The 14,281-nt window shown below is 39.7% G+C and overlaps 1 protein-coding gene across 1 annotated transcript in view; it reads left to right on the top strand.

Annotated features, from left to right (window-relative positions):
* The window catches only part of ANK3 (ankyrin 3), a 210,925-nt gene that overhangs the window by 143,967 nt on the left and 52,677 nt on the right, over positions 1–14,281 (top strand). The window contains exons 26-28 of the mRNA XM_050899157.1: positions 1,855–1,961; positions 9,623–9,847; positions 12,893–13,047. Of these exons, the coding sequence (XP_050755114.1) occupies positions 1,855–1,961; positions 9,623–9,847; positions 12,893–13,047 (487 nt within the window). The remainder of the gene's footprint in view (positions 1–1,854; positions 1,962–9,622; positions 9,848–12,892; positions 13,048–14,281) is intronic.

Here is a 14,281-nt window from a genome sequence, read left to right as displayed (position 1 = left end):
TTAATAAGTTAGATCACTTGGAATAGCAGAAATCCACAGTGATGGCTTCCCTGCCTAAACTGCAAGCTCTTCAGGAAGTGTAGGAGAATCCCTACTGTTCTATTGGAAAGAGTTAGAAAACTGTCTTCATTAAACTATGATACATTTTCAAAATGGTGCTAATTAAATCCACTGCTGTTGCTTAATTTCCATTATTTTAATGGCATTCATTTTATCTTTTATGTCTGATGGTGTATTTTGGTGCTTAACATATGGAAGTTGGCCCATTATTGTTGTTGTCTGTGCTTGAACCATCAGGCCTCAAATACATATCTTACAGCAAAAAGTTTAATGAAAGATCCTAATAAAAGAGTTAAGGTAGCAAAAGGAGGAGGCATTGAGCCATGTGCCACAGTGTTGGACAGACGACAGAGCAGAGTTGTACCCTGCAGATATTTCTGTCGATTGGCAGTAAATTATAATGTCGATGGTTTTTGGAAGGAAACCTGGGATGCTCATTTGAAATAAAAGAAATGTTTAAAGAGAGAAGTTTTTTGGAAACCCCAGAGTGATGGGAGGGTTGCAGTTTCTGGCCAACAACAGAGCACTATTTGGTTGCTTATCTTGTGGAAGCTTCTCAACAGAAGTATTTTTGTGTGTTTATGACTGACTTTGCCAGATTTGCTACTAATGCTGATATTTCCATTCAAAATAATTTATTTGCACTACCTCTATGTGCCAGTAAATAAAAAAAAGTAGATGGAAATAATAAAACTCCCCTGTGTAGAAGTGTGTGCTTGGCTCAGGTTTGACTTGAACCCACAGAATGTGATTTGAAAACAGCCCATGAGCTTTTAGTCTTAACAGACTCTGCTCTTTCTGGATGTATTTGCCTGTAAGCAGAAAACAACCTACTTACAGGAAACACTGACATCTTTAACACCATCTTGGGTGAAGATAGTTTGTGTGTATTGTATGACAGCTTCTTGACTTAGTTTTATTGATGTAACTTCTGATGGTGTTTCTTAAATTGTTTAGAAGTTTTCATATCACCCTGGAAATACGAGTATACAGTATTTGAAGATTTCATTTAATTTCCTGGGAAAAAAGAAACAAAGAAAAAAGAATATTTTACTAGAATGGCTTTGCTACACAGATAAGAGGATTTATAGTGTGAGACCTTGTTGCGGGGCACAGGACGCATGAGCGTGCATGCGCATGTCCATGGGCAGCAGCGAGAAACAAATTATGCCTCAGTGTCTGTCAGATGGGGCAGTTAATTATAGCACCAGTGTGCCAGCGCTTCACAGGGTTAAAGCTATTTTTGCAGAGATGAGTAGGGACAGTGGCACTCCAGCAAACAGTCTTCATGTTGGTTGTACGTGTATAAAGACAAACTAAACCCTCCTCCCACTGGGAGCTTGGTCATGCATTCACAGCTTCAGTTAAACTCTCAGTGAAGTTATTCACAGGTTCTGCTTGAATAAGGATCTATCCAATGGCGTTTTCTGTGGGGGAATATTATACTGCCTGTCTACATGGTGTATGATTGCAGTACAAATGGTAATATTCTTTTCAATCTTTTTAACCTTGCACATGGAAGTAAAGATTGGAGAGAGACATAGTTGTAACTGAAGGAAGTGGGAGAAGTGGGCAAAAAGAATGTTTGAAGATACATAAGATTAATTTGTCTGTGGATTCCATGTTTCTGTTACGGGATTTCCAGTAATTTAAGACCTGGGATATCAGCACTGTTATGTGGAAAGGTGCCAGATCTAAATCTAATAGAATTATATTAACAAGCTTGTATTTAAGACAAGTGTTTTTCATGTTAATTTTAAATTTCAATTTATCTTTTTTTATTATATTTTTAAGCACCTGACGTTTCAAAGGGAGTTTGATTCTGATTCTCTCAGACACTATAGCTGGGCTGCAGACACCTTGGACAATGTTAACCTTGTTTCAAGTCCCATCCATTCTGGGTAGGTCACTTAACAGATTTCCTTTATCTTTAAATGTGGAAGTGTATTGTTAGCTAAAGAATACAGCCTGCTGTCATGGCTGATAACATGCCTATTCCTGCTCCCGTTGAAGCCAGTGGCAAAACTCACACTGACTTCAAGGAGCGTGCTTAATAACAGGAGTCAGTCTAAATTCTTGCATATCAAACCAAAAACTTGCTTCTGCACTTAATTTTCTGAATGCCAAAACATTGTAGTCCCACAGGCTTTTCTTTATAGTCCTGTTTTGCTTTTTCTGTTGCTTATGCTTCGTTTTTAAGCATCTTAAGGTGATTTTGTTTGAATTGTATTAAATTATTTGGAATGTGAAATCAGAGATATGATGTTATGCTTTCTGTTCTTTCATAGAGGAAAAAATAGGGGGGTTTAATTTAATATCTTATTTTATTTATACCTCCAAACTCCTGCCTATTCTGCAATGTCTGTAGTTTGATTTTAGTGGTACTATTAGTTTACTCATGAGTCATCCTTGTAGTTGTGGTGCTTCTTGACAGTACCACATAGACTTGATTTAAATGCAATAGTAGTAATGTTTGAATGTGTATTGTACAAATTTACAAATAAATGTGTAACTGAAAGGAATCATTGCGTATGAGATTGTCTAGTATAAATATTTATTGTTTAATTATCAAGATCAGGACATAAAATTTCACATCCTTTTTAATTTACTTCCCCATTTTGTGACTAATTACATTCTTATAATGAAAATGAGTGCAGCACCTACCAAAAAATTTCAGTTCCAAAACAGCAGCAGGTCCCACAAATCTAAAGCTACAGTCTCACAATACATGTAAGCACCTGCTTCTGCTGAACAGATCTATACAACGGTGTATTTTTGGGTCCTGAGCTGATAAAACACTGCATATGGTCAATGCTAGAGTTGAAGTGTCAAGAACTGCAGTATGAAAAGCTGAAGTCTGTTGGGTATTGCGGAAGGGTATGTCAGCAAAGGAGCTCAGAGAGCTGGTAGTCCACCCATTGGCATTACAGCAGCATAAAATGTAGTCAAGCCATTCCTGAAATATGTTTAATTTCTTCATAGTCACTAAAAATAAGAGAATCTATAGTCCCCCAGCTTCAGTAGTTCACAATTCTTTGTTATGATATTTCTTCCCCTGATATTCAACTTAAAATTTCTTTGCTGCAGATTAAGCTGATTTCTTGTCATATCCATAGTAGTCATGGCAAACAAAATCTTACTGGTCTCTTAACAATGTTTTATATGTTGGAAGACATGTAATCCTCTCTTCTATAGACTAAAATGTCCCAGATCCTCCTAGGTGGTGCTTTCCACATTTCAATGCATTCTTGCTGGTGTCCCCTGGCTCTCCCCTCTTTGATGATAGCTTATTTCTAAGCCAGGATCACTACCTCTTTGGTCTGACACATGACACACTTAATCTTAAGCAATCCCACAATGAGAATTATCATTTTGGTAACTGCGGTTTCTGTTGACAGATGTTTGTGATCTGCTAGAATTTCTTGGTTCTTTTCTGAAATTCTGCAGTCTGGTTATTTTTTCTATGTTTTGTGCTTATGTTTTTGGCTTCTTCCCTCTGTTTGCATTTGCCTTTACGGTATTTCAGTTTGTTGGTTCCAGACCATTTTCCATTTTAGCAAGATAGCTTTTAATTCTGATCCTATTTTCCAAAGACTTTTCAGGCCTTCTTTCTGTCCAGTTTTCAAATCATGAATGAAGACGTTATCTTAGTACCTGGCCCAGGACAGCACAGTGAAACTTGAAGTTTCCTTTCAGTTTAACAGTAAAGCACTGGTGGTATCTCTTCTGAGGTAACTTCTCAGATGATTGTGCACTTACCTTATCTATATTGTACCTCGATTGCTTACTGAAATACCAAGACAGTACTTCCACTCATGCACTGGTAAGTTACCCTGTCAAAGGAGGACATTAAATTCATTTGACGTGAGTTACTCTTGCCACTTATATTTTGACTCGTTTTTATTCTGAGGACTGGTGGTAGGTGAGTTGTAATCTCTTGATTATCCTTTAGGCCCTTATAGATTGATTGTTGGATAACGTATTCCTGAATATTTCTGGTAATTGGGGTTAGACTGATTGGTCTAAAATTTTCTGGCTCCTTTTCATCCTGGTACAAAACAGCTCTGATGTTTGCATCCTGCCAGTCCTCTGGGACAATACTTGTCTGCTCTCAGTTCTTCAGCATGCTCACTAATGGTTCCAACCCTCCAAAACATATATTCTGTGGACATGGGATCTTTCACATCAACTACTTCAGATCTGCTCCCTTTGTATGCCGGTCCTTGCTAATGCAGATGTGGCCTTAGCTGCTGCCCAGAGGGGAAGGGCTGCAGACCTGCAGCAGTGGAGCGGACTGTGGGGCTGCAGGGGAGGGAGAGGATCTGAGCACCAAAATATTCTCCAAAGAGGTATAGCTTTTCTGACCTGTCACATTTCTCATTTGACAGATTGAGTCCATCAGAAATGATGCTCTGATGACTCAGTTCCTTTGTTAGGAAAAAAACCCTCACTTGTTTATTTTCTTTTCGATTGTGGCCCCATATTATAATATGATACTGTTTGGTTTTCCACATTATCTTCATCTAGGGGCAGTCAACAGATGTTCCCTTCACATCTTCCAGTACCTCAGCACATCTGATATGCAGAGGATCATGACTTTTCACCTCTCTTCTGTCAGTCTTTTTCTGAAAAGCAACTCCTTTTCTGCTTGTTCACAGCGCTTCATCCCTGGCTTTGTCCCCAGTTCCTTCTGTGGCCATAGGCAGAGGTACGCCGGCTGGGGTCGCCTGCTGCCAGCAGCCCTCGTGGTCTGGGTCGCCCTGTGGCCAGGGCCTGACCCCACTGCTCTTTGCATTCCTCATCCTCCCCTGGGCTCCGCGATGTGCCACGCTGGGGGAGCTCCTCTGCAGTCTGCTCCCTTGGGTTGCTCTTTTCCCCATTTACCCACTGCCAGAAGAGAGCATCAAAGTTTGCTCCCATTTCTTAACTGAGGCAGAAGGGGAATTTTGGGAACAGGATGTGGAGATACAGCGATGTATCAGTGAAAGGAGAAGAAAGAAGGAATTGTTGGCAATAATTTCGACTCTTCTGGTTTTTCCTTTTTTTAAGCCAAGATAATGTTTTATGTTTTTCTTTTTGAGTTCAGATAAGTTGTTTTGCCAGCATATATTTTGAACAAGGTCCATTGTAAGCAGTACACTGAAATGTGTCATGAATCTTGAGGCCTCTGGAAGGGTAGAGATCCTTCACCAAAATGACGTTCAGCTTTCAGATGTGAGCTTACTCGTGCAACTTGCCCAAACTAAAATGTGGGTGTGCTCTCTTCATGTTGTCTTTTTTAACTCCTTGGTTTTCCTAGCTGAAAGAAATTAATTGATATGTCACACTGCCTTCCATATTGAGAAACTCAGAAATACTGGATCCAGTCTTGCAAGGTGGAGTACATCAGATTAATTATAGTTCACTCCAACCTCCTGTACACACAGAAGAACTCATTTTTGAAAGCAGTGTAATGAGAGGCATGGACTGATACTCCTTCAAGTATCCTGCCATACATATCTTCATACATTATACTTTGGAAAATAAACTGCTGTAGAAAAGTGCAAGAACTAGTTTTCCGTGGCACAGTGGAACATGTTTTGGGAATTAAATAAAGAAGTTGTGTTACAATACATTCTCTGGTGACCTAAGTAAATTGCAAATGCTTTTCTCTTCTCCATGTGCTTCTGCATTTCTCAGAGAAATTATGGACTTGTGCTGACTAATTAAATGAACCCTTCCTTTCAGATTTTTTTTTCCACGTGTAGCATATTTTATATGACATAGGTCACAATATGTGAAGCAAAAGCCAAATCACTTCTAAAGTTGGCCTTTGAATGTGTTGCTTTTGTTATTTTTCTGATTGTTACTTTTCCTTTGCACTTATTGATATTTTCTGTTGCTTGCCTCTAATTATCTTACATTAATTTTTCCCATTTGCTTTCTAAATTATTTTGCAGCTATTCCTCTCCACTCCCCCAGTATGATTCAAGGTGATAACTCTGTGCTTTCTGTGAATCCTCATTTTATTTTCTTTTTTTAACTTTTTTCCCACACAGTGTGTGTAGATGTTTGTAGTGCATCCGCCCACATCCTCATCCCTTCCATGTATTCAAGTAGAAATGCTCATTAGCATTTAGCATTGTGTTTTAGAGATCATATTGTAGTTTCCATTATTAGTGCAGCATTAATTTAGGTAAGCATCAGCTACTAATCTTTTTGATAGAAAGTGCATGAAATACTGTTTGGAATTATTGTTTTAAACAGTAAATTACTAATTTGAAAACTAAACAAGGAAATAATATGATGTTGACAATTATTACCTTTGTATGGGAGCAATATGCATAAGGCTGATCTGCTAAAGGTTTTGTCTTCACTGAAGGCTGCAGTGTGGTGTAGACACCAAAGCTGGCTGTAATGGGCTAATTCCTGCAGTGGGGCATAGACTCATGTCAAGGGTTAATCTACCCTTGCTGTGAGCAGTGTGCATTAGCAGTGCTAAGCCCCAGGTTGCCAAGGCTGGACTGACCTTGAAATCTACAGCCTAAATGTACCTGAGAACTTGGGGCCTAATTTTTATAGGTACTTAGTTTTAACTTCCATTCTTTTTTTTTTTTTTTTTTTTTTTTTTTAATTGTTAGTTTAAGTTAGTTGATTTAGGTGCCTAGAGATTTTTGACAATCCACTCTTACGTACTTGCGTCATTTAAATAGTTTGGATACAGAGACAACATCTTATCTGAGTGCAAGCTTTGGCATTTTTGTGTTAGATGAAAACCTCCTTTTTTATTAATTCTGAGCTGACTTAACATGCCAGTAATCACGTACATGATAGGCAGCTCTCCAAAACATTGCTTTGTACCAAGCCATCAGGCCAAGCCCAGCCTTGTCAAGCTTGCCAGGAGGCCTCTCCGTTGCTCCGTGGTGCGCCGACCAGATGTGCCTCCCCAGAGCTGCTGCTGCTGCATCAACCCTGAAGGGACGCTCCAGCCAGCCACCCCTCTGCCCTGCGCACTTCCACGTAGTCTGAAGTGGCCCCATCTTCTCTGCAGACAAAAACCATGCACATTTTTCAAAGGCCACCAAAGCACCAATTGTAACAGATTCCTTTCAGTACTCTCCCTTTGATGACCAAGGGCTGTGGGTCCCTGCTTAATTTTTTACTTTGCTTCATAGTAAATTTTAATGGATTGTCTTGAACTCTCTTCACAGCTAGTCATGAGCTGGCTCCTTGCCAGCTCTGAAGACCAACCATTGGCCTACCCTTCCACATGCTCAGTGGCATCTGCCTCCTACCATCAGCCTTCACCATCCACCGTATAGAGCAGTTGCAGGGAGAAAAAGCAACATAAACATGCTGACAGGCTAATAGCGCTCAGTGAGCAGAGGGGAGAGGGAACCAAAGGTCCAGGCTCTCTAGAGCTGGCATCTCTGCTTGGTACAGCCTTCTGTTAGCAAACAGAAAAGTGTTCAAGTCAACAGAGTTCACAGACATCTAAGATCTTGTAATCTATAAATATTAAGATTAACATAATTTATATACTCTATAATTTAAAGATTGTACATATTGGTTTTGACATAGATCTAATATTTGTAGAAAGCACTTGGTTAGCCATTCAGCAAAGATCCTGTCCCGCTGAAACAATTCCTCTTACGAGGAATTGGGGTACCCTAGTGGCAACATTTGGATTTGTTCAGTAGTGTACAGTGTGTTTGTCTAGGACAGAAATGTGGATACAATATATTTGTATGAAAACTACTGTGAAATATCATGAATTTTATTCCATGCTTCAGTATTGTAAAGTGTCTGGGGCACAAGAAATGATAAATTGGGGTCAGGGTCATCTTAGAGGGCTGTTTCACCTCCCCATCTTTACTGATGGATTTTAATTTGGTTTGAAGAAAGGCAATGTAGCAATTTTTTTATCTGGAATTCAGTTGGACAACCTTTCTGTCCGGCTTCATATATTTACAGCTTGTGTCCCTACCCTCCTGTCTCCTGCAGACCACTAAATGCCAAGTTTTGATTACACTCCTGCTTTTGTGCACGTTTGTCCCACCCACGTCGGCTGGACTTCCAAATGCAGCTTATTTGCAGGCCTGGCCAATGCACATCAGCTGTTACTTTTGATATCCTGCTGGTCTCAAAAGCAAATGTAACAGTCTTACGCAAATTCCCATTCATCCTTCAGAGCACTTGGGGGCTTTTTTAAAGAATCTTCATGACCCCCCTGGATTATTGGCTCTTACGCTTAGTTCGGCCTACAGTAGGGAACCAGGAAATTGAATGGATTCACCTGTTAATCATGTGAAGGTTTGGTTCTTAAGATCTGGAAGTTTTGGCAACAGCCTTGAAAATAGTGAAACCATACAGCAGATGTGCCAGCTATGTCACTGTCTGCATAGCATACAGAAGGAGCAAACAAAAAATGTATTGGCATCAAGACTGAGTCGGTAACTCATGTCCTTCTTGATACTGGCCTGTTATTGCATCTTCTACCTGAAGCTATTCTCTCTCAGCAGCTTATGGTACAGAGGAAAAGGGAAGGTATTTTGGAGCACCAGAGGAGACTCTCCATAACTGTTTAGCCCTGCAGGAAGCTGTATGTTTTGATCCCCGTAAATTGGGAGGATTTTTACTGCAGAGTTTTGAAACAGGCTGAAGTCTGGTTTTGGTCCTAGGAGGAGACTCCATTTTCCTGTCACTGTTCTGTTAAAGACAGTAACACTTCACGTATGCAACTTCTCAGCATTTCATAGATGAAATAAACCACGGCTATTAATGATTATTCTTGTTAATATTCATTATTCCCTTGCTAATAAAAAGAATTTTATTTTAAAATCTACCACTCACCACTTACAAATATAATTGCTTACCCTCCTATTATTAAATGGAAAATTATGCTTTGGAATGACACTGGCAAATGTGATTTTTCTTTAATGTCGCTTTTTGCTAATGAATGTCATCTTCACAGAGGAGTAATGGCATGATTTCCTCCAGAGTGCCAGCAGCCTAAAGAAAGTTATGTACTTGATATTCCCACTCATTCCGCATCAGTGGAAGCCCTTAGTAGCCTGGACTGACTGTCACCCATGGTGCCAGCACTCGCTCTGCCAGCCATCAGGAGTGTTTGCAAATGAGACTGTGAGGAGGTTTTGAAGACTGAGATCCCCAAAATAATATGCGTTTTTGATTCTCCTTTTTCTATACTGTCTGGTTCTTTTCTGCATGTGAGGCTAATTACCTTTGTTTATGGACAGTGTAGCTAACAGTAACAGAGGGATGTTTTTAAATTCTAATAAACCCCTACTAATACACTACTTGTGTACTCGTAATCCAAATTACTCAGTAGCACCTGTTTGTTTCACCATGATGTTGCTAGACCTTTAGCAATTCCTGCTTTTGATAACCAATAGTTAACATGTAAGTATAAGTTTTAAGAGAATCTTCATGTTCTTCTTAGTTTAGCTGGGATCGGGAGGACTTTTCTAATAATGTTTTAAAGACTGTGGCGGTTGACTTTTTGCTGGTCTTCTGCTTGTTTTGTGACCATTTTCATTAACATGTTGCCTTTTTCCTACAGTTTCCTGGTTAGTTTTATGGTTGATGCACGTGGGGGTTCGATGAGGGGTAGTCGCCATCATGGAATGAGAATAATTATCCCACCACGCAAGTGTACAGCACCAACCCGCATCACCTGCCGCTTGGTAAAGAGGCATAAACTGGCCAGCCCACCACCGATGGTTGAAGGAGAAGGATTAGCGAGTAGACTTGTAGAAATGGGGCCAGCAGGGGCACAATTTTTAGGGTGAGTTGTTCTATGAATTTCATTGTTTACACTCATGTTGCATCTTTCATTTCCTTTATCCTGTGGATCTAAGTAGTTAAACATTGACTCTACCTCATTTGAGCATGTAAGACAGGCTACTTAACTTGAAATATTAAAAAATGCCAACCTGCCATTCCTTCCAGAAAGTACCCTTGTATTTTAAGGGGAGCTTTCTCTCTATGATGACTGCAGGGTGGAGCCGCAGGTAAGGAAAGCCATGAAAAGGCCAGGTCCTGCCCCCATCTACTCATGCAACCTGCCTTTGAAGTCAGGAGGAGTCACACGCCTATAACCCAGAACACGTTTTGATCCTCTTGCTCATAGAGTATTGGAGAAACATCAGTGTCACAAAAAAGTGTCCTAAAGTCACCCACAAGGACCCAAATATTGAGCTCTGTTCCCTATGCTGCGGCATGTGCACAACTCCTGCCAGAGTTGCTGGGAGCTGCAGAGCACTTCCTGTAGAGCATCAAGTAGTACAAATGCTAGGAACTGACTTTTTTTTAAGCTTAAAATAGGGGAAACAATCCACTATGATGTGGCTTTTTTTTTCCTAATTATAAATTTTGTTCATTACCATGAGTGGCACCCTGGTGTAAACTGCTGGTTCTGTCGGGAATGACAGCTTGTTCCTAATTTCCCCTTCTCGTTTCTCTTCCTGCTGCATGGATGTTATTCAGTAAACTGCATCTTCCTAACACTCCTCCCCCTCTAAATGAGGGCGAGAGCATGGTTAGCCGAATCCTGCAGCTTGGTCCACAAGGAACAAAATTTATTGGGTAGGATATGTACGGAAAAGATACAGAATGTCTACAGTTTTTCTTTTGTTTCCAATTTTTCGTTATTCCCATTTTATTTTTTTTAAGTTTTCTAAAGCTTTCAGTTGATTTATGTCACTGAAAGAAAATCATAGTGGCTTGATTTAATATAGCTCTGCTACTACCTTGTGCTTATAGGCATGTAAAGTTCACTGCCAGCATCCTGCTTTCATAACTTCTGTGCTTTCGTAATTTTTTAAATTTGAAGTGTTTCAACTGCATCAAATACATTTTAATACACAGTGACAGTCCTTTAAGTTCAACCCTGTGGTAGAGAAGGTATTTACAGGCCTTGAGTGAGTCTGTTTTGGGAAGAGCATTTGTAAAATATGATCGCATAAAGTCTATTATTTATGAAAGATTATTTAGAAAAAATGTCATTGAGTGAATGACTTCATTCAATAAGGTTGGAGAAATACTAATCTGTTCAACCTGCAAGAGGCATCTTGTTAAAATAAATTTATAAAGCCAAATATGATACCCAAAGGAACTGCAGTGTATAGTCTAAAAATGTAAGAATGTTTCTGTATATTTTTGACAGTTGTTTTCAAACCATATTGTGAAATTTATTGCATTAGGTTTTCAAAATATCGGTGAGTGTTTGGTGTTCCAAACCTGTTCAATACCTTCTCACTGAGTATTCTTGTTAAATGTCATGCACAAAATTGTGTGGTTTCTTAAATATTTACAGAGACAGTATCTGAAATATTAGCCTGCAAAGATTGTACCAGAGTGTTATTTTTCAGTTTGTACTCTTTTTGAACTAGAGAGTAAATATCTTAAGCAATGTATTTGAATTTTTGGTATTTACTTGCTGTGCACAATGGGAGACAGCAGCTACATTCCTATTTCTTGTTAAAGGACTTGAGATTAGAGTAATAGCCTGGGTGTTCTTAAAAGCATCTAAAATATGTATTAAATAAACTGTCTTTTTCTATTTTCATGGGAAAAAATACTATCTAACTCTTCTCCTTGGGGGTATTTAATGTGAAAACTGGACTTGCAACTAGTTTATGTTTTTCCTCATGATGGCTGTTGTGATTTTCATGCTCAAGTAATTGATTGGTGAATGCACCCAACACCTTGCAGGTGTACAGTACCATAGAAGTGCTGCACACCTCTCCCATCATGTGATGCTACTTTTAACTGAGTTATTACAAAGCAGTGAAATCCTTTACAACCTCTGTAGGAAAATAATGATACTGTCTATTTAAATGTCTTAAAGCTGCATAATCCATAATTGTTCACTTACTGTGTGATTCGGTCGGTTTGTCTTAGCATACTTTAAAATGCATATCCTGCCTGTGAAGTGTTTGGCAAAAGTGTCTGTTTTGTTAAGGAATGGCACATGAAGTGAATGGTGGTTTCTGTCGGTTGTTCACAATAACTGTTCAGTAATGCATTTGCAGTCCTCTGTTGAAGGTACATTGTCCAGTGACATAGGTGTATTATTAACCGCCTTCTCATTCCCTTTCCTTCCTCCCAGAATGTTTGACAGTAACTAATATAACTGTGGTCGTGATGTTGCTTAACTCAGAGAAATCCATTCTGAAAGGAGCTAAACATTCCCCAGTGATGTTTACAGTGCAGCTGTGATTTTGGGCATGAGAACCAGAAAGTGAAGCTAATGCAAAACACCTCTTGTGTTTCACAGGAGCTGCAGCAACAGAGCCAGGGAGAGCTTTTAGAAGTTTGGGACTTAGTCTGAAGTTTAAAACCTACATGCATGTGCAGTTGCTGCTGCAGTCAATAGCTGTTGCATGCATTTGGATAGCTGGACTGTTTCTGAACTGACTTTGCCCCTTTAAATCCCTTGAGCCAAATCCGAATTTTGACTATGCTAATGCCAATTAAAAGTCAGCAGTGCTGTGTGTGCTGGAGGCAGGTTGGGTCACCTACATCCTGGGATAAATGAGCAGGCAGAATTCTCCTTAGCAAAAGTTGTCACTATTTTTTCAAGTAGGCAGCTGTTTCAGAAGATGTACATTAAAAATGAGCTATATATATGAATATTTTCAAGTTATCTATTAATTATAGTTTAAATGATAAAGGATTGTGCAGCTTTGGCAATTTTAAAAACATTTTTACCATAACAGTGCTAACTATTTAAAATGACTGTAGTTTTCTTAAGGACTTAACACCCATAGGAAATTAAGGGCAGTGAGGAGATATAGGATTAAAAATAATACGATTCCTTTTTCTCTAGCCCTGTCATAGTGGAAATCCCACATTTTGGATCAATGCGAGGAAAGGAAAGAGAACTAATCGTACTTCGAAGTGAAAATGGTGAAACGTGGAAGGAGCACCAGTATGACAGCAAACATGAAGACTTAACCGAAATACTCAATGGCATGGACGAAGGTAAACATTTTTCTCAAAGCTTTTGCAAGCCTTACCTTTGTGCAGGCTTGCTAACATGAGCAGACTAAAGCAAGCTAAAGTAAAACAGTGCAGAGGATATCTGACTTTGGGGAATACAGTGTGTGTTACATATTAAACTAATGGAAAGAGTGTAAAGAGAAATTGTTCGGCAGTGGCCTGGAGACATCCTGAAATGAGTGGTAAGTTTTGGTCTGAAGTCTTGCCAAGTTTAAGCAAAGTTGCGCAGTTGCTTTACAGCATGAAGTTGAGAATAACATCCCAGCTGGAGGTAAGCATGTTTCTGCTGCTCAGGCAGGGCCACGTGAAGGTCATTCCAAACCAACGATGAAGTGTAAATATCAGTTATATTAGACTTTCCCACAGATGCAGACCTTAGCCCATAGACCATTCTTCTTTGAAACAGTGTTGTTAGAGGTTGCCTCCCACAAATACACAACCTGCCTTCCTGATGCCCGTCTGGGAAGTCTGGCTCCCTTGTTTTGCTTGGACGTTGCTGTTTATGTGAGAGTCCCTTAAGATGAGGACTCAGCTGTACACAATTCATCAGAAGATGCTGTGACAGATGGTCCCTGCGGACACATTGTGGGCAAAGCCAGGCTGGGGCTGCAGTGATCCCTCGGCACCACTGCTTTCTTTTCCTAGCAAGTATTTTTCAATACTTGTGCTGATAAGCCGTTGCTTGAGCTTTTTGCATCTAGAGTGTGAATGAAATAGCTTGTGGTTTAGACTTTGGTTTTCTATAAGGGTTTATCCACCGGATTTTCTCTGGATAAACTCCTACAGAAAGTCACAGTGTGGTAGGGTACAAGCTGCCGGAAAGTTCTTTCGTTATCAGCAAAAGCATTTGAAGCAAATGATCAGGCAGTGGATGGCAGCTATGAGAGGTATCTGTGAGCAGGCTCTGCCTTTGATCTTGGCCTCTCCTTGTTTGAAGAGGGCAGCCTCAGCAAAAGCCGTGCTTTGAGAACATGGAAAGGAGAGTAGTGCTGTTGTGAGGGGCTCCCTGGACGTCTGAGATCTAGCATTTTTACTGATTTTCTGGTCATCTGGGAATGGGAACAGCAGAATGGGCTTGTGTAGTATTTTCACTTCGAAGTACTTGAACTGTACGTGAGCTTGTAAAAATACAGAGCAACGGCAAAGATCTGCTTGTTATATGATGATCTATTGTAGCTATTTATTTAGAAATAAATATAATAGAACTAATCAAGCA

Source organism: Gymnogyps californianus, chromosome 6 (genome assembly GCF_018139145.2).
Source record: "Gymnogyps californianus isolate 813 chromosome 6, ASM1813914v2, whole genome shotgun sequence".
In the NCBI taxonomy this organism is placed as follows: Eukaryota; Metazoa; Chordata; class Aves; order Accipitriformes; family Cathartidae; genus Gymnogyps; species Gymnogyps californianus.
Note: the sequence above shows the minus strand (reverse complement) of the source record. Positions and strands in the feature narration are given on the sequence as shown.